The sequence below is a fragment of the Helianthus annuus genome, chromosome 5 (assembly GCF_002127325.2).
Source record: "Helianthus annuus cultivar XRQ/B chromosome 5, HanXRQr2.0-SUNRISE, whole genome shotgun sequence".
Lineage (NCBI taxonomy): Eukaryota > Viridiplantae > Streptophyta > Magnoliopsida > Asterales > Asteraceae > Helianthus > Helianthus annuus.
The window spans coordinates 56,686,655-56,708,402 of record NC_035437.2 but is presented as its reverse complement, the minus strand read 5'-3'; the positions used below and the strand labels follow the sequence as shown (position 1 = coordinate 56,708,402).

General features: G+C 37.9%; 1 protein-coding gene across 5 annotated transcripts; it reads right to left on the bottom strand.

Moving 5' to 3' along the window:
- Nucleotides 1-7,465: 7,465 nt before the first annotated feature.
- LOC110940675 lies at nucleotides 7,466-10,913 on the bottom strand. Of its 5 annotated transcripts, none has more exons than XM_022182232.2 (9): nucleotides 10,687-10,912; nucleotides 10,515-10,613; nucleotides 9,735-9,997; nucleotides 9,453-9,638; nucleotides 8,889-8,986; nucleotides 8,695-8,810; nucleotides 8,524-8,531; nucleotides 7,880-7,991; nucleotides 7,466-7,803 (listed from the first exon to the last, which is right to left on the bottom strand). In XM_022182232.2, the coding sequence occupies exons 4-9, from the start codon at nucleotides 9,570-9,572 to the stop codon at nucleotides 7,778-7,780; spliced, it is 480 nt and encodes a 159-aa protein (XP_022037924.2). In that variant the 5' UTR covers nucleotides 9,573-9,638; nucleotides 9,735-9,997; nucleotides 10,515-10,613; nucleotides 10,687-10,912; the 3' UTR covers nucleotides 7,466-7,777. The 5 variants fall into 5 exon arrangements, with proteins under 5 accessions (XP_022037924.2, XP_035845688.1, XP_022037923.2 ...); XM_035989795.1 differs by having other exon boundaries at nucleotides 10,515-10,601; XM_022182231.2 differs by having other exon boundaries at nucleotides 10,515-10,595.
- Nucleotides 10,914-21,748: the final 10,835 nt, after the last annotated feature.

Below are 21,748 nucleotides of genomic sequence, written 5' to 3'. Positions count from 1 at the left end.
TCAGCATCCTCAATGATAACTGAAGGATCCTGATTCAGTTCAGCAGAAGACACACATGTATCTGCTGACACATCTGAATCTGATGATACTTCTTTCTTGTATCCGAGTCCTGTTGCAAATTCTTTAACATCTAGAGGCACAGATGGTTCAAAGAAAGTTCTATCCTCCTCGTCAGGCATTGCATCATAATTGTGTCTCACTGGTGGTGGACACTTCTTGTAACCTATGCATGTGACATCCCGTTTCTCTTTCTAAACATCAATGATGTGATCCAACACATAGCTAGAGCTCAAATAACTGTCTAGCTTAAGTTGGATCGCCTCACTTTCAGTTTTAACACAAGTCATTTCCTTTTGCATAATCTCAAGGCGAGTTATATATAAATTAATGTCAGTTTGTTTTCTGGAAACCATTTATGTTAATTCGGTTTTATCTTTCTTCAAGTTCTCAATTACCGATTTAAACTCTTTTTCATGGTTCTAATAAAACATGTTAGCTTCAGTGCACTTTGAAAGATCCACGGTCAACTTCTGGTTGTGGATAAACGTCACATCATATTTCTCTTGCAAAGCTTCGTGTTTGCTTTGCAATTCACACCACTTGGCATTCAATGAAACATGTTTGTCTTGCAAATCAAACAAAGTAGCTTGTAAAGCATCATGTTTGCCTTGGAACTCAGACATGTTTGCTTCTAAATCAGCACACTTAACTCTTAATCTAGCACAATTATCACAATCTACAACAGTGGGTTCATCGACACATACCTGACTGGAATTGTAGCAACTCTCACTAAAAGTCCTATTTATTATTTTAATTAGTCTAATTGGAAACCCAAATTGAGAAACCCAAGTGATTCTGCAGAAACCCTAAGATTTCCAGAACAATCAGAATTAGGATCAGGGCCCCTAAAACCCAGGGGGGTATTTCCTACTTGATGATTATCCACATAACTCGTTGTAGAAATCTAATTGGTCAAAACTGTTAACTCATCAAGGCTAGTCCCGTGGAGGGCAAGCCAAAGAATTATAGGTGTCCCTTACGGACCGTAAGGGCTCAGGCTTACGGTCCGTAAGCAGGATCAAATTCGTGTATAAATAGCAGGCTTCGGGACTTGCTTCTGGGCACAAAAACGACACTCAAACTTCAAATTGACGTCGAGTTATAGTAGAATCAGTCCAAAAACACACACAATCACTAAGTGCTGCTACGATTCAGGGTATTAATTCGATCGCTATTACGATTCAACGTCCGATCGATTGAACAACGTATCATTAAGTGCTGCTCAAATTGAGCTGATACTTTATTGATTCGTCTTGATTTTGACTTGAATATTTGAGTGATGTTCGGATTCGGACTATGCTCTGTTATTCGTTGTGAATCCGCTGAATTGTTAAGTATTGCACTTTGTCATTCATTGTGAAGGTTTAGTCTCGTGAATTGTCGTAAATGCTGTATTGATTATTTACCTAATTTCGTGTGCATTAGATTATTAGGCTTACCAGTAGGCTAAGCTCTATCCCATACCCTTACAATCAAAGAGGATAAGCAAACCGAGCAAAGCAAAAGCAAAGGTGAGTTCACGAACTTTCTACAAGGCACGGCCATCCTCCAGAGGTAGGATGCCACTCCATTAATCTTCGCACACATGCCTGTAGGGCCGTGACACGATGCGACGCGATACGGATACTAACCTTCGCACACATGTCTGGGAGACCGCGATACGGGCTAGTAAGCCAGTGAACCAACTGTGAATTCACTCAACTTTGTTGTTGACTCGTTGTTACATGCCTTGCAGGTCGTTAGATCCCTAGCTTAAGGAGCTTGCACTGGGAGGTGTGGTCGTTGTGGGAAAACTTATATTAAACTTATGTTTTGCTTCCGCTGTAAACTTAAACTATGTTTTGACACCAATTGTATTGTGTTGGATTTTATAAATAAACTACATGCTTGTTCAATATGATTGGTGGCTATGATCATGGGCATGTCAGGCCTCCAAGGCGGGGTGGGGCTTTGGAGGGTGTGACAGAGTGGTATCAGAGCCATTGGTTATAGTGTACTTGGTTTTAAAAAGGGAAAAGTTTTTGATAAAACCGGACTATAACCTGTACAGTAATCCGCAACGATGCTTCGCTCCAAGTGCAAGACTCAATACATTACTGTGTTGTTTATTTTAAGTGTTACAGCTAAGGTTAAGTCTTCCCTAAATATTTCATGTATCCAACTTTAAGAAATATCTATCTGACAAATAGCTGATAGTACCTCTTCAAGACATATAAGTGAATGAAAAATTTGAAGATTAGTTGAGAAACCACTTTATATAGAAGACAGAAAGGTTAAGTTTCTCAAGCATAAAAGATTAGTACTGGTATCCTTACTTATTCGAGTAAATCTCGAGGACGAGATTTCTATAAGGAGGGGAGAATGTAGCAACTCTCACTAAAAGTCCTATTTATTATTTTAATTAGTCTAATTGGAAACCCAAATTGAGAAACCCAAGTGATTCTGCAGAAACCCTAAGATTTCCAGAACAATCAGAATTAGGATCAGGGCCCCTAAAACTTAGGGGGGGGGGATATTTCCTACTTGATGATTATCCACATAACTCGTTGTAGAAATCTAATTAGCCAAAACTGTTGACTCATCAAGGCTAGTCCCGTGGAGGGCAAGCCAAAGAATTATAGGTGTCCCTTACGGACCGTAAGGGCTCAGACTTACGGTCCGTAAGCAGGATCAAATTCGTGTATAAATAGCAGGCTTCGGGACTTGCTTCTGGGCACAAAAACGACGCTCAAACTTCAAATTGACGTCGAGTTATAGTAGAATCAGTCCAAAAACACACACAATCACTAAGTGCTGCTACGATTCAGGGTATTAATTCAATCGCTATTACGATTCAACATCCGATCGATTGTAACTATCCAACGTATGATTAAGTGCTGCTCAAATTGAGCTGATACTTTATTGATTCGTCGTGATTTCGACTTGAATATTTGAGTGCTGTTCGGATTCGGACTATGCTCTGTTATTCGTTGTGAATCCGCTGAATTGTTAAGTATTGCACTTTGTCATTCATTGTGAAGGTTTAATCTCGTGAATTGTCGTAAATGCTGTATTGATTATTTACCTAATTTCGTGTGCATTAGATTATTAGGCTTACCAGTAGGCTAAACTCTATCCCATACCCTTACAATCAAAGAGGATAAGCAAACCGAGCAAAGCAAAAGCAAAGGTGAGTTCAAGAACTTTCTACAAGGCACGGCCATCCTCCAGAGGTAGGATGCCACTCCATTAATCTTCGCACACATGCCTGTAGGGCCGCGACACGATGCGACGCAATACGGATACTAACCTTCGCACACATGTCTGGGAGACCGCGATACGGGCTAGTAAGCCAGTGAACCAACTGTGAATTCACTCAACTTTGTTGTTGACTCGTTGTTACATGCCTTGCAGGTCGTTAGATCCCTAGCTTAAGGAGCTTGTACTGGGAGGCGTGGTCGTTGTGGGAAAACTTATATTAAACTTATGTTTTTCTTCCCCTGTAAACTTAAACTATGTTTTGACACCAATTGTATTGTGTTGGATTTTATAAATAAACTACATGCTTGTTCAATATGATTGGTGGCTATGATCCTGGGCATGTCACGCCTCCAAGGCGGGGTGGGGCTTTGGAGGGGTGTGACAGGAATCACTCTCAGGTGTTGGCCTTTCTACATCAGAATTAATAACCTCCCTTGATGATTCACATTCAGATCCATCCTCGCTTGAACTTGAAGTTGTATCACCCTCAACTGAAGTTGAAACATCTTCATCTGAACTATTGTTATGTTCAGAACTGTCATTACCTCCCGAGGATTCACCATTGCTGACATCTTTGACAATTTCAGCATAAAACGCCGTTTCTGCTTGACTACAGTTCCTTGGATCAAGAGATGATGGTGCTACAGTAGAACGATGGCGTTGTGAGGCAATTGATGGTAATGGATTTCCATACAAGTCTGTGGTTGAAGCTGGTTTAACAGGAGCTGGCTTAACAGGAACTTGTATTGGATTGCCATACAAATCCGTGCTTGTGACAAACGCTGTTTGAAGTGTTACATGTGAACCGGGTCTTGCAGACGAAAAACTGGACATCTCAGGATTGCATGGCACAATGGATTTTGCAGAAGAAGTACTTGAAGTTCCATAATACATTTGAGGATTTTGTGGCACTGGAACTCTTTTTGCCTTTAAAGTACCCCACCAACTTGGATTCATGTTTGATCACTAAAAATGATTACCTGAAAGTCACACCTCAAACAAACAGTTAAATAACAATTTCAAACCTTCTGTTTAAATTTAACAAAGTGTTTCGACGAAACAATTTTCTACGAAACAGATTTTGTAATTTTAGATGAAAAAGTTTGGCGAAACAGATTTGTTATATACGGCCCTCTTAATTGACGAAATAGAATTTCCTTTTAAATGAGAGGCCCAGTTGACGAAACAAAAGGGATATATGGGCTTGGCGAAACAGATTTCTCTTGGGCTTTGTCAACGAAACAAGAATTATGGTGTATTGGGCATAATGAAACAAAGTTGTAATTAATTTTAATATCTGTCTATCGCCTCTGTCAATCTATTCCGTAGTAGAAATCGAAGAAACCGAAGGATTTTAAGCATTTTAGGTTACAATTAGTTAAGAAGGGCAAGGTGGCAAACTTGTAAATAAGGAGAAATCCTTATAATCCTTGTGCCTATAAATAGCTCGTTAAGTTGTAAAGATTAAGACTTTTGGAAGACTTGGAGCTCATTTTGGAGAGTTAGAGATCTAGTTGTAGAGAGAGAAAGTCTAGAGAGAGAAAGACTCTCTGTGTGATTCACGGCATTGTACACGACGTCATATTAATCGAATCACGTTTTCTTGTACGTTATTGTGTGTTCGATCACATACCTTCACGGATTCCGCACGTCGAACGTACGTTACGCAATCGAACGGTATCGAAACCGATCCTACAAGTGGTATCAGAGCTAGGAGCTCGATTGCTTGATCAAACACATCTTTTTGTACAAGATTTCAGCAGAATTTGATCCGATTTCTTCTATTTCTTCATCTTCTACCTACTTTTCACGTTTTTTACTGAAAAACATCAAATTGAACAGGTTTTCATGGTCCGTTTCGTCTGATTTTTGGATATGTTGTGCGTCTAGACCTGATCTACAACCCTACCAAGTTTCTGCTCGAAACTCCAAGCCGTTTTGGAGATATCGCGATTTTTCGGTCCGATTCGCGTCACACAGGTTGGTCCGCTCGTAATGCAGTGTTTTGGATCGCTTATTTGATCAAAATTGAGGATCGCTTTTATGAACAAACGTGTTGGATCGCTTATAAGGCAGTTGGTATGAACCGCTCTTAAGACAATTTATGGTCCGCTCATTGTGACACGTGTGGACCGCTCCAAAAGTATAAATTGTGGGTCGCTTTTCAGTCGGTTTGTGGTCCGCTCAAAAGGTTTGGGGGTCGCTTATTAGTCATCTTCTACATGTGATTGACATGTTATTGGCAGGTTGATATCGTTTTTGTCAGCCATAAAACATCATCGCCCCACGTGATTTTTGGTCGGCTAGGTGTTATTAATTTCCACCGCCCCACTAATTACAAAAGTTGATTGTTGTTTGTTGAGTTGTCGTTTGTGCAGTCCATGTGACGCAATCAGGTTGTTTAATCAATCGGCTCAATTGTAGCTCTTTGTGTTCACTGCCCCACTACAACTTGTCGTTGTTGATTGTTTAAAGTCACCGCCCCACTAGTTTGTATCGGCCCAATCACAGGCTTCAAAGACACCGCCAAATCACGATTGTTGAGCCTGTTGTTGTGCAGCGCATGTGGCCCAATCCAGCTTTTTGTTCACTGATCATCATAGCACCGTCCAATCATAGATGCATTGACTCACTTGTTTAGTATAGAGGCCCAATCACAATTTGATTCAGTGTTTGAGAGTTTTATATTCTCAAACTAATCTAATCGTTTGATTGTGTGTTTGCAGGAAATTCGAAGTGTTTTTACAAGGGGCAAATTCCAAGAAGTTGAAATTGTGTGAGCTTTGAGGGAAAAACATTTTTTAAAATCAAGTCACTATTATTCAAAATTTGACAAAAATGTTTGACGAACAAGAAAATATTAAACTTGAAAGATCAAACAATTGGTATTGTGGTAGTTATCTTGAGTCAAAGGAGGTCGTGGTTGAAAGATTTAAATATTTTATGCGAAGGAAATATGAGAAATTTAATGATCAGGAAAAGCGATATAATGATTTACTTGAAGGTTTGAGCAGGTATTACATAACAATTTCAGACGCTGAACGGAAATCTAAGTTTGTAGATGTATTACCTTTAGAGTGGGATGAATTTGTGTGTAAGGTGAAAAAGGATTCTAGGTTCTCAAAATTTAGTTCAAGATAGTTCATTAGAGAGCTTAGAACACAAAATTGTGAAATTGAAAAGAAAAAGAAAGAGTTGATAGTGAAGTTAGAAGAGAACTTAGAAGATATAGATTTGAATGTCATCTCTGAAATGAGAAAGCGAATTGATGTGTGTCTTGCAGCAAAAAGGAATATGAGATACGATATTAAGAGGGGTTGTTATATTGATAAAAATTCGAATCCTCTTGATTTTGTTAAAATTTTTTGTGCAGGTACATACATGATGGAAACAAAGAAAGAAGCTGAAGGTAGTAAGATGAATGAAAATTGCTCGAAATGTGAAAAAACAGAAGCAGACAGTGTGCAACTCTTGAAGGATGTGGAGAGTTTGACATTGGAAAACAATACTCTGAAAAACGAGAAGAAAGCTGATGATGAACATATTCAGGGTTTACGTTTAAATTGCGAAAAATTGAGATCTGAAAATGACGAATTCTTAAAGATTGTTGAGAGTTTAACAACAGAAAACAAAATTTTGAAAGAAAATGAAAAAGATTTTGAAAGCAAAAGAAAATCTTCAGAAGATATGAAGATTTCTGGATAAAATTGGAAAACAAAAATCTGAAAGAAAATGAATCAAGATTTCAAGAACAGTTAAAAGTCTTGGAAAATGAAAAATCTGTTCTTGAAAATCTTAAAATTTAAAATGAAAAATCAATTAAGTCTCATCTTGAGAGAATATCTCAACTTGAAAAAGAAACTGAGAATTCAAGGATCAAGATTGATGAACTTGAAATGAAATTGAATGGTTTTGTGACTTCATCAGACAGGTTGAATTTTCCTTGTCCAAAACCGATCAATTATGTTCCAATAAGTGACAAGGTCACAAATTTTGACAAAGTCAAAATTGAAGATTGTGATGACACATCTGATGATGAAAAAGAAAAAGAAGAAAAAAGAAAAACATTTTTGAAATTAAATGAAATGTTTAAAAATACTGTTTTACATTCTATTGAGAAAGGTGAATGCTCAACGCAATAACCTGTAAAGAAGAGTGTGGAACAGAAACAAAAAGAGCATCCTAATTTTGCAAAAATACACATGATTAATAGTGTTGACCCGTTTAACCGAGGCCGAAACAGATCCAAATCTACCAAGAACGAAACCCACTTGCACTTGTGATGACTTCAATAGATGGCCACGCCCCCTTTGTTGGGAATCACCACGACATCCACCGTAAGAACTATACACATGTCCCAAAGGACTTTATACAACCAAAATAGGAGATATTGTTGTCGGACCAATGCTTCCCCGACAAAAAGTACAAGATCTAAGATCTGGACTGTTGACGTATATAAGCTTGGATAGTGCACGCATCAACGGTTCATTGTCCTGCGAATGTCTTAGAATTATGTAAAAATACATTCTATTTAAATGATCCGAGATAGAAATATAGGATATGAAGCTATGAACAATACCTGCGTGCGACCCGCTGAGAACAACGTCTGATCCGTTACGGGTGGCTTCCTGAATTGCTTCCTTAGCAACAATCGCAGGGTCTTTCTCATATCCCTTTTCAAATATCGGGATCTGAAAGCAAGATATGTTTTAAAAGTAAAAACTACAATACATGAATATATCAGAATAAAAAAAATGAACCATCAATCCATCATATAACTGAAGCCTACGCGCATGAGTGCGAAGCTGCTCAACTGCTCCTGAACGGAACGTGTCACATGCAGCCATCATGACATTGATATCATGCTGTTGAACGGAACGTGTCACATGCAGCCATCGACTTCATTATGTAACTTTTTATTTATTCATTTAGTAAACGCATTTATAACTCTCGAGATTTTAATAAAAGTTTACACTTTTGGTTATAAAAGAAAACTTATTTAATTGGGCACTAAAAATAAAAAAACTTTTTAGTTAGTTTATTTAATTGTGTATGGACTAAAAACGCTATTTTTTTTTTTCCAATTTCTAGTTAAGAACATGACTTTCATGTTTTCCCCCAACAAGCATAAATCAACCCAATCTAAACCGATTTCTTCTATAAGCTCAGCACCCCAACACTAAGCGTAATTGCCATATAGTCGAGTAAAGCTTCATTTCATACATGGTATCCTGCACAAAAAACGAAAACAGGTTAAAAGTCAACACAAGTGTATTAAAATATATACAACACTAAGCGTAATTGCCACATAGTCGAGTAAAGCTTCATCCAGGATATCCGTTAGGGTGTGCGTAACTCACTCGCATATTTAAATAAAATAAAAAATAGAGTTACCAGATGGAGGATTGTGACAGAACATTTTCCCTTTGTATATAAGACCACGCAATTTGTATAAGACCATTGGCTTTTTCCCCTGCATCTTGAGCGCGCTTTCCACCTGATGCATTACCCTGAAATACGTAAAAGAAATTTATGAACGTTTTTCAAGTCATTTTGAGTATACAAACACAAATATAATTCCATCATACCATGATATATCTACTGCGACACCAGCTAAGATTGATGCACCACGAAAAAGTGAAAATGCGATATAAAACTTCCAACCGGCAACAGGCCATTGTCTTCCCTAAAATAAAATAAAAAATAACGTTAGGTATTGTTACGGTTAATAATCCATTATGTGTATTAAATGAATAATTAACATCATCTGAGATGACCTTATGGCAGCAGAGCAGTAGTCTGCAAGATATTCTTCTAAAGAAGGAACTCCTTCAGAAATGTCGAGTTCAAAACCATTGTTATGTTTCACTTTACCCTGTGAAAAATCTGCAATACACAAATATACAACTGGCAGAAAGAAAACAAAATAAAAGGGCTTATTTCGACTTTACAAATGTGAGTTTAGTATCATAAACAAAAGGTAGTTTAGCATTGAACTGTATGTAATATCACACATCTGATTTTCGAGAGTCGATAACTCCCAATCAAGAATACCAATTAATCTATCCTGTGATTAAAAATTTCTACATGTTATTCAAATATTAACGAACATATAAATGAACTTGAGTGCAAAATAATATTAAAATACAAACCTCAATAGGATGAAAAACCAAATTATCCATCCGAAAATCACGGTGGAGAAGACCTGCCGTGCTTCCTGAAGAATCTTCAGACGAAATATTTTTACGTATCCAATCAATCAATGTTAACATTTTAGGGTTCCTTTCGGATTTTCCTTCACCAGTAGAAGCAATGTATTGTTTTGCCCACCTTTCAACCTGATGTATTTCATAATATTTTCATCAAAAAATCATACTGTGTGATGCCGGTAAAAAGGTCAAAAGTCAACACTTCGTGATTTAAAGTCAACATACCTGCCGTTTACAGTAGTTGTTCCAAACATACGCATATTGAACCGAATTACCTCACCAAACCTCCAGTTGCATCCAAACTTGGTAGACCAGCACCCAAGCAACTATCATCGTCAATCATCACTTGTCCGGCGACCGGAGGTCATCTCCGCCGTCGGTTGTCACCACCACCGCTTCCGTTCGTCAATAGCCTCTTTTATATTCCTAATATCCAAACTTGTTGGGCCGCCTCGAATCCAAGTTATTTGCCCTGAAGGGCCACTAACCTGCAAACATAATTAGAAATAACCACACCAGTTACTTTTAAAATCAATAGGTACATCTAACGAAAGGCATTACCTTGAAAATTTTCATTCTCATATCATAACATTTCACTATCCTATGCTATTTATCAGAGAGCTAAAACATTATATCCACAGAAGATCTATAAAGAACAATTTTCAAGAATTAAAAAAAAAATACAACTGAAATTTGGAATTAAAGTAGATATCTCATCAACATTTATACATATATCTAAACAAATAAGTTCCAACGTGTAAGGGATGACAAAAATATCACAATTTCAGTAGTTACACATTTTTTATCCTTCATTATATTTCCTAGACATATTAAAGATGCAAGAGAAAATAACATTTAAACTCAATATATTAACTTGATTTTCGGATTATGATAGTAAATAAGCCAGATTTTTGGAGGTTTTTTTTTAACCAACAGGAATTAAAATGGCACAACAGAAACATTTAACACACCAATATTATTAGAACGAAAGGTGCGCGCACTTACCAGCAAGCCAAAGGCCGCTTTAGATATAGACTAAGTTTCATCAGTCACCACAGGAGAACTCGCCGGAGCCTCACCAGACTTCTGTAACTTCGAAAATAGCTTCAACCGAAACAACATATGCCGATCTAACTTAAAAAGGAACATGCAACTGAATCAACTAATCGAGGCTTACCGGAATTCTTGCTGGAGTTAACCTGAGTCTCGTAACAACCCTAGCTCGCGCCGCTTCAATCTTTGTCCACCGCTTCAATCTGGATGGAAAGGCGGATCTGAATAGCTTGGATCGCGAGAGAGATAGCAGAGAAACCCTAGATCCAGATCTGGATCTGGAATCGCCACAGAGAGAGAGACTGGTGAGATGTGAGTTGTGAGAGAGATGAGAGAGAATGAAGGGTAAAGGTGGATCCGAGTGAAAAATACATCATCCATCACGATTCGTGTAAAGACATAAAGGAAATGGACGGCTGATGATGGATCTGGGTAAAAGCTAAAAGTTTTGGAGGGGCATAATTGGAAGTGTAAATTATTTTGTGCTTTAGAGGGTTGTAAACCATGTTTTAAGGGTGTTTGAAGGGAATTTTTATGGACTTTAAGAAGTCCTTCCTATATGTATTATAAAGTAGTATAGATAAACGAATAACACACATGAGACCATATTTCAGTCAACTACCGTCCGACAGTTTGAAAGTTTAACAAATTATTCAATTTTAGGTTTTTAACTTTCAAAAACTTGCAACTTCCGACCGTGTATGAAGATTTAGTCGTTTTGGTTTTCAACAGATTTCAGGCAACGAAGACTTGAGTTCCAACATCGGTTAATCAAAACTGAAGTAGAAATAAAATTTTTTTGGCTTTTAAAAATTTATATTAAAACACACCTAAAATCTTTTTGATATTTTTAAATATTTCAAATGTAAAGACAGAAAGCAGTAAATATATATATACCAAGATGCGGAAACTGAAAGCATTAAATAAATATTTACAGATATTCTTTTTGCGAGTTTCGAGGGTAAGAGAATCATATCAGTGTACGGTCATGCCAAAACGCTCTTTTTGTTCAATTAGTTAATATTTAGATAAGCATCCTATAACGATTATCGGTATTGTTGTCCACTAAAGCTCAACTTATCAGATGTAATCATGGCGAGGGGATACGTTAAGGTATAATTTATACTTACCGAACGGTGTTCATCCACATCACGACACATTCCCGTATCAAGGTATGCACGAGGGTTCATCTTACCGGTGAGTATACTGATTATCATCTGTTTTGACGTATATGATGTGAGAAACTCACTTATTTTGATTTGAAAACAAGCCCTATGTGATAGAATCACTTATTGATGAGGAACTTGATTTTCGATGAATGAGGGCACTGGAGCAAGTCCGTGAACAGGTCAGTACTTTCGTACAACAGAGAGACGAACTTGACTCCCGGATAAATGTGATATATTATCACTTATTTTGATGGACATGTGATTGTTTATCACTTATTGAGGTCGAATGCAATATGTACACGTATGTATAGTATCATGGAAGATCTAGACTTGGGTCCCGTTATTTTTCGGAAAAAGATACAACCATGATACCCAGATGATAAGCAGCATATAGACCGAATATCTCAGAACCTCGGCAATCTCTCAAACGAAATTTCGGTACAAAGACCATATGCCAATGAATGGTTCCCACCTGGTCTTTAGTCGATTAAGGTTTATATCACCCTGCACACTTTAAAATGATTGTGAGCCTACCGATACATCTTATATAGAGCTGCTTAACATATTTTTCATTTAAGGTTTAAAGAGGTTTGGACAGACCACTGATGTACTATCATTTTCTCCTTTGCTCGCTAGGAAACTCATTTTTGTTTTTCTATTGGTTTTGTGTTTTTAAATTTTTCGATGTTTTTGGATTTACTCCCCCTAAAATCATCAAACTATGGTAAATTAAGAAAACACAAACAAATATTTACAAAAATGATTTTCCGATGTTGGTTTTACTCTTGCTTGACCTTAATGTGGTTTACCAATAATAAAAAGTCAAATCATGATTTGTCAAATGCTTTGGTAAAAAGGTCGGCACGTTGGTCATCGGTGTGGACCTTAACAACATCGATTAGCCTTTTATCAAAGCAATCACGTATGAAGTGATATTTGATTTCAATGTGTTTGGTCTTTGAATGCTGCACAGGATTTCTAGTGATCTGTAAGGCAGCAGAATTATCAATGTAAGTAGGAGTAGTTAGGAATTCAAAACCGTAGTCGCGCAATTGTTGTTGGATCCACAGGACATGGGAGCAAAACTTGAGGCAGCAATGCATTCAGCTTCGCATGTTTATGTAGCGACACATGTCTGCTTCTTGCACTGCCATGTGACTAGGCGATTTCCCAAAAACTGACATCCAGCCGTTGTGGATTTGCCGTCGATTTTGCATCCGCCAAAATCAAAATCACTGAAAGCGATCAAATCAAAGTTATTATCCCTAGGGTACCATAGACCGGTGTCAGGGCAACCCTTCAAATAATGAAAAATCCTTTTACAGCTGCAAGATGTGAGGCCTTCGGGTTGACTTGATATCTGACAAGCAGGCACGTTGGGTACACTATATCTGGTCTTGATGCTGTGAGGTACATAAGAGATCCGATCATTGTGCGTTAGTATGAGGGGCTAACAGCTTCACCCAACAAGTCTCGATTAATTCCATGATTTTGCTGCAATGGGGTACCGATGGGCGTTGCATCAGACATCTGGAACCGGCTCAAGATGTCACCAACATATTTAGTCTGATGGATGAATATCCCAGACTCAGTTTGTTGCACTTGTAGGCTCCAAAAGAAAGTCATTTCCCCCATAGCACTCATCTCGAATTTATCCTGCATAATACGCTCGAAATTCCTACACAAAACATCATTAGTAGAACCAAATATAATATCATCAACGTATACCTGTACCAATAGAAGATCTCCATCTTGTTCTTTGATGAAAAGATTACAATCGGTAAGAACTCTGCGAAATCCATTCTCCAGCAGATAATTAGATAATGTTGCATACCAAGCTCAAGGTGCTTAATGAAGACCATAAAGAGCTTTGTTGAGCAACCAAACCCGATCGGGATGGATAGGATCTTCAAAACCTAGAGTCTGTTCGACGTACACCTCTTCTTCAACCACACCATGTAAGAATGCACTTTTGACGTCCATCTGGTAAACCTTGAATCCTTTTAATGAGGCATAAGCCAGAAAGATCCGAATTGCTTCCAGACGTGCAACAGGTGCATACACTTCGTTGTAGTCGGTCCCTTCTATCTGACGAAAACCTTGAACGACTAATCTTGCTTTGTTTCGGATAACTACTCCACGGTCATCCTTTTTGCATTTGAAAACCCAACGGGTACTAATCTTCTTGTAACCAGCAGGTTTCTCTACGAGTTTCTAGACACCAAGCTTCTGGAATTGTTGCAGTTCTTCCTGCATTGCTTCAACCCAAGAGTTATCTTTCAAAGCTTCTTTCCAAGTTCTTGGCTCTTCCTGTGAGACATAACACGTGAAAGACCAATCGTTTTGTTGACCAGATTCTCGAATAGCTGCATACAGGCCTGCATTGTTGTTGTTTCGCAACATGTTTCTTGTTTGAACGCCACTCTGTACATTTCCGACGATGTTTTGTTGAGGATGGGTATTGTGAATCCTTTTTTCTGGATTATCTTGAACAGGAATATTTGTACCCAGATTGTTGAGATTTAGATTAACAACCAATTCAATACCCGGAATTGACGAAGAGGATGATGCAGTAGCTTTAGCTGTTCTAGGGGCGTCCACTGGAGGGGTACCCTCTGAAGTACCATGAACTGCTGTTGTTGGAGCTTCTTGATCTGCATCGAGAAATTCATCATCCCCTGAAGATTCGTTCAATTCGGTAGCATCGTGAAAATCCTCATTGTCGAGAGCATTATTGTTCACTGAAGATGATTCTTGATTGACAATAATGGGACGAACCAACGGTGAGTCTGTTGCATTGTCACTCTCGAAAAACATCCTTGCCGCAACATTTTCTTCAACTACTTCAACATTGGTCGAATTGAAAAAGTCATCGTACTCAAACATCCAAGGCTGACCAGGGCATTTGACTGGCAATGTGAGCCTTTGTACTCTGACCTCAGACCATTCCTCGACCCTTTAAGTCTCTAGATTCCAGACTCTTAAGTTCGGGGTGGCATACCTTAGAAAGTATCCTTCAATTGCTTTTGCCCCAAACTTTCCATTAGGATCGATTATTGTGCACAGAGCTCCAAACGGTTCAAGATATGACAAATCTGGTTTCCGTTTGTTAAGAAGCTCAAAGCAGGTCTTGTTGTGCCATTTGACTGTAAGGACTCGGTTCAACGTGTAACATGCAGAGGCCACAGCTTCACTCCATAATGGAATGGGCATATGCGACTCTACCAACATAGTCCTAGCAGTCTTGATCAATGTACGGTTCTTACGTTCAGCGATGCCATTTTGTTGAGGAGTATAAGCCGCACTAAATTCGTGAAGAATACCCTTTGAAGTGCAAAACTCCGCCATGGCATGATTTTTAAATTTTGTACCATTGTCGCTGCGTCTACGTCTAACCTTCAACTTATACAAATTTTCAATCTGAATGATCAAGTTTTTGATAATACCGAAAGTTTCACTCTTGTGTGCCATGAACGCCACCCAAGAAAATCTTGAATAATCATCAGTTATCACGAGGCAATATTGATCATTCCGGATGCTTTTATGCTTGACAGGACCAAACAAATCCATGTGCAAACGTTCAAGAGGAACTGCCACCGTGTTGATCTTCTTAGTCGGGGTCGTTTCTTCGTTTGTTTTCCTTTCTGGCATGAAACACAGACGTCTTGAAGATGGAAGTTTTTAAGAGGAACACCATTCACCAATTCATTTGACACCAAATGATTCATTTTGCGTAAGTGAATGTGACCCATTCGTCTGTGCCAAGAGATTGAGTCTTTTTCTGTGGCTTTGGAAACGAAACAGGTTGCTTGTGCAGACGTTGTAATAGCTTGGCTCATATCAAGGACATACAAATCATTTATCCTTGGAGCAGATAAGAGAAACCATTCTTTTGAAATCTTGAAGCCGGGTTTCAGCACATAACATCCATTTGCATCAAAGTGTACTGAAAACTGCTTATCACAGATTTGTGAAACGCCGAGAAGATTGTGATCAAGTTGCTGCACAAAATTGATCTTATCAAAGCTTACAACCCCGTTGGATATCATTCCTTCACCAGTAATATATCCGCCTTTATCTCCAACAAAAGCAACATAACCTCCTCTAATAGATTTGACGTCGTAGAGAAGCTTCATGTCGCCTGTCATATGCCTCATATGCCTGGATGCCCCACTATCAACAATCCAATGAGTACTGATAGTTCCTCCTGGAACACCCTGCACATGAACTCACATGATTAGTTGGAGATGGGGACCCAAGCCATTGTGGTCTTGGGTCTTCCATTTTCATCATCAACAATAACTTCCACTTTTTGATGGTTAGGAAATTGTGATGGTCCCCTGAATTTGTGGTCATTTTAGGTTTCCATGTCTGTTGAGTTTTAGCAATTTGATTATTTGAAAGTTTAACTTCGTGATTGTTTGAAGTTTTTGAAAACTTTGAACTTTCTGGTTTAACTGAAACAGATTGTTTTTGAACCACATTAGTATTAAGTGCTTTCTCAATTACCTTGACTTGTTGGCGTCTCTGTTTCTTTTCCCTTTCTCTTACAAGGCGGGGATCTTGTTTTGAAGAAACAGATCGCTTTTGGTAATTTCGTTCACGGGGATCATCAACTTTGGCTTTTAACTTATGAAGATATGGACAATTTCGAATGATATGCCCAATTTCACCACATTCAAAACATGATCTTCGTTCAACAAACCCCGAAGTACCATGTGATTGTCTTGTCGATGATGAACTTTGTGATCCCGAGGTACTTGGTTTTGAATTGTTTGGTTCATTTCTCTTCAACACTTTTGCTTGTTTAACAAAATCTAAGTTAGATTTGTTTTCAAATGTTTCAATTTTGTCCGTTCCCTTTGATTTCACAAAGTTCACCTTCTTGTCCTTTTTCTGATTCTGTTTCTTTTGACCTTGAGTCGTTGATTTACCTTTTAGTTTGGTATGATTTTGCTGCCTTTTCATTGTCAGTAATTTCTGATTGCCATATTGTTTTCAGACTTCGGCTTTTGGGATAGGAGGGCACTGTGTTACCACAACGTGTGATCCTGTCTTTCCCAAGAACTTACTTGTTGATTTTTCAAAAACTTTACCGATTAAAGATTGATTTACATTTTTAATTGGAAAATCTTTATCAGAATAAATTTTATCATCACCAACAAGAGCGTACAGCAAATTCACGCTCTCAGACTCTTTTGCAGACGTGGACTCGGTCGGAACAGTCCTAGCAGGTTTTGCAGGAGGATCACATAGAATATGATTCTCAAGAGGTATGTCCTCTTCTTTGATCACTGCATGAGACTTTGCTGAATCAGTATCATCGGATTCATCATCAGAAGAATCAACATCCTCAATAACAACTGGAGGATCCTGATTCGGTTCAACAGAAGACACACAGGTATCTGCTGACACATCCGAATCTGATGATACTTCCTTCTTGTATCCAAGTCCAGTCGCAAATTCCTCAATGTCTAAAGGAACAGATGGCTCAAAGTAAGTTCTATCCTCCTCATCAGGCATGGCATCGTAATTGTGTCTAACAGGTGGAGGACATTTCTTATATCCAATGCATGTGACATCCTTTTTCTCTTTCTGAACATCAATGATGTGATCCAACACATAGCTAGAGCTTAAATAACTGTCTAACTTGAGCTGGATCGCCTCACTTTCAGTTTTAACACATGCCATCTCTTTTTTCGTTATCTCAAGGCGATTGATATACAAATTTATGTCAGTTTGTTTTCTTGAAACCATTTTTGTCAGCTTAGTTTTATCTTTCTTTAACTTTTCAATCACTGATTTAAATTCCTTTTCATGGTTTTCATAAAACATGTTGGCTTCTGTGCACTTAGAAAGATCTACTGTCAACTTTTGGTTGTGGATGAATGTCATATCATACTTGTTTTGCAAAGCCTCATGTTTGCTTTGCAAATCATACCACTTAGCATTTAACGAAACATGTTTGTCTTGCAAGTCAAACAAGTTAGCTCTTAAAGCATCATGTTTACCTTGCAACTCAGACATGTTTGCCTCTAAGTCAGCACATTTAACACTTAATCTAGCATAATTATCACATTTAACAACAGTAGGTTCATCGACACATACCTGGCTTGATGAACTGTCGACATTAGCCATAAAGGCTGAATGGAGAGAAGAAGAAGAATAAGCAGCTTGATCCACCAGAATAGATCTTCTATGATTTCCTGCTGCAGCTTCTCCCAATAGCTCATCAACATCTGCATCGACTGACACACTTGACGTGTCATCCAAATGATCATCACCTGAAGTCGAGGATTCTTCATCCGAGCTTCTACTGTAACCAGAACTGTCTTCGTCTTCAGCAGATTCATCATCATTGGTGGAAGATTCTCCACCACTGGCATGCTTAAGATCCTTGACAACCTCAGCAAAACAAGCTGTTCCATCAGGAGTATCATTTCCCAACTGAATTGACCAATCACAACCTTCATCTACTTGCACCACAAGAGCCTGGTTGGCATTTGATGGTCCCGCATGACTTGGGTTGTTGACAAGTATCAACGTACGCTCGTTATTCCTGTTCTGATTCTGTTGGTTGCCTTGATTCCTGAACGGATTCTGGTTCCCATGCTGAGCTGGCTTTGTACATTCTCTTTTGAAGTGACCCCGTTCACCACAGTTGAAGCACTTGACAGCCTGTTTATCGAACCCATACTTGGTGTCTTTCTTGCATTCCAAGCTGGTTCTGCCAGTCCTTTCCATAAAATCCTTTGCTCGCCTTACAGCACTTGCGAAAGCCCATTTGATGTCCATCAAATCCATCTCCTCTTTATCAATCTGCTGATAATCTTCTTGTGTCAGATTAATGTTTCCAATCTAACCTTCCACTAATCCACAACACGCGCTCACCAAAGTGTTCAGTAGCTCCATATGTTCCATTGCTACTTCAACAGTTACTTTCGAGAAGCTTGAAGTGTCAAGCCGTACTGTATTTGGCTTAGATGGCTGACGAGCAGATGATGTGCTCAGACAAGTTGATGAGAGTGTAAAACTCAGACAAGTTTCAATAACCAATCTCCGGACTATCTCCCCAGTGTGACTTCACACTGGTTCACCAAAACACCGGAAACACAGACACAGAGTGGAAACTCGGACGAGTAAAACACTTACAAAAATCCGGACAGAGCCTTTTTCAGATCAAAACCCTAGATCTACCAAAAACCCAGCAGTTCTCTCCAACACAACTCGAATATCTTCATATCTGGACCAAAATCTTCACATCTTCAAGATGTTTGGCGGAAACAAACATCAAATCAAGAGCAATGGTGATTCGGAAGGCGGTTAGACCATTCCGAATTGGTAACCATGCTCGGATACCACTGTTGAAGCACCGGATCGATGTCGAACATCAAACATTGCACTTGATTCAAGACATGAAGAACAAAATATGAACAAGATAGAAATATGTAGAAGATGAATCTCTTTATTGATGAATCAGTCATCACAGATTACACAAACCAAAGGAGTATACATCATCTAGAAGCTGGTTTAGATCACAAAGATCTAAACCTGGCTTTCTCTCACTAACACATAGTCTCCCTCTCTCTCTAGAATACACACAGTGAAGGAGAATGGATGGGATCTTGTGAGAGGTGCACCAAGCACTCAAGGGTTGCCCTAATCTACACAATACACACATATATATAGGCTAGGGACTAAACCCGGACAAAACACATTGTCCAGCATACAAAACAAAACAATAATCCGAAACACTAAAAAGTCGTCCGGAATGCCTTCAGCAAATGATAATCTTCATTATCATTGACTTTAACTTGGACTTCTGCTTTGGTTGACACAGAACTGATAAGCGACAGTTACCCGGCAGGAACTGCACTTACATGAATTCACCTGAAGTAACTGCTGGTGGATTATTGTTCATTGATCCAGATGGTACATCATTTTTTTGTGATTTCTTGTATTTTGCTAATTGATTTCTCTACACAGTTAATGGCAGATTCAAGTTCTCAAACCCTAGTGGCAAAATAAGCCGTTCAAAGGGATCAACCATCCTAGTAAACGGGCTGGTACTCACATCTCACTGTCGGATGGAGAAAACACGGTTGTCTACGACTATTCAGTCCCTATAAATGTTTCACCATACAAAAACATACAGCTACTTTAGCATAGAAAGTGTTCAAACTTCAAAGAAATGTCCAAGTAAAAAGAAATACTTTAAAAGTGTAAGATCTCATATTTTATAACTATGGCAAAGCATGTGAAAATGGTTAAGGCAAAGTATTAACTTCAACATAAGAAATGAGCAATTTGCAATTAATTATATATAATTGTATTTTTTCTATTAATAGTTAAGATTTGTATTTTGTTGAAAAATGTATTTAAATATATAGCGAAATTAGGTAAGTGTTAAACAATTAATATGTCTAGTGAGACCATTACAAACTATATGGAAAATGGAGAGAGAGTAAACACATTACATAAGCTTTGTAGAAGTGGCGTGACCCCAACCTAACTCTTATACATGTGTTTGTTAACCTATATAAGAATAACTGGATAAAATATACTATTGTAGACATGAACAACTAGATTTATTAGAGGAAAGAGAATTATATCATATTGCACTATCTATTGAATCATATTACATTACTAATTACCATGTATCATATTACATTATATTACATTGTATATTGTACCACTATATAAATTATAAAAACTAATTACATATCCTTATCTAATAAAGGATTTCAACTAATGTCACATGTCGCATCAAATCTCTTCTTCCGATTTTAATTTTATATGTAAACTAGGTAAGAACCTCTACAGGTCGATTAAATATATTTTTATGTACTAAGTAATAAAAAAAGTTACTTCTTTAAAAACCCGTGTATTGTACGAGTTGAATAAACAAGTGTATTACACGCCTTGAATAATTTTAATATAATTAAATTATAAAAAAACTAATTACATATCCTTATCTAATAAAGGATTTCAACTAATGTCACATGTGAGCATCAAATCTCTTCTTCCATTTTAATTTTATAAGTAAACTAGGTAAGAAGCTCTACAGGTTGATTAAATATATTTTTATATACTAAGTTATTACACGTGTATTGTACGAGTAGAATAAACAAGTGTATTACACGTCTTGAATAATTTTAATATAATTAGTTAACACACACAGTCGTCAAGTTATTGGGAAAAATGAACTTTGATGTACTATTTAAATAAAATGACATTTTACTTTGTCTTTTAATATATTTATTAAAAGGTTAGAAACGTGTACGTTGCACGTGGTTAGATCAATAAAATTTTAAATAGTTATTACTAATAAGCAAAAAATAAAAGAAATAATTAAGAAAAAATATTAAATAAATAAGACATAAGAATAAGATAAAATAAGGATAAAGATAAAGATTATATATATTAGAACATAAATTTAGAATCCACCACTTGTGGCCTAGTTGTAGAGAGGCTTGGATTCTCCAATGGAGATCCAAGTTCAATCGCCACTTATGTCACGTTGGTGGATTAGGCAATGATGGGTAGAGCCTAGCCTCCCTGCAGAGGTGCCATATCTATCCTATCTATCCTGAGCTCACCCAGGTTTTTGTCACACCGTGTGTTACGCCAGAGAGTAAGTACTGGTCTTGTGGTGGCATAACGCTTGTAAATTGGCAGCAAGCGGTATGGTTTCAGGAGGAACCCTAAGGCAAACTCTTAAGCCAGCCTGGGCCCGATTAAGACAATATAGTCTGGGCGAAGTGGGCCTTGGGGCTCCCCAATTTACGGAGTGTGTGGCCTAATAGAAGAAATTCGTCGTTAAAAAAAGAAGATAAATACAAGTATATATATATATATGTTGATACACTTTGTGGACGCAACTCATATCGGTTCGGCTCGTCTACGAAATTAAGTCCGAAGCCCGATATCCTCCATCGAGTTTGGTAATAAAAGTGACTTCATATGTGATGGAAAACAGATTGCAACTGAGCAAACTGTTTGATGTTTGGTGTTCTA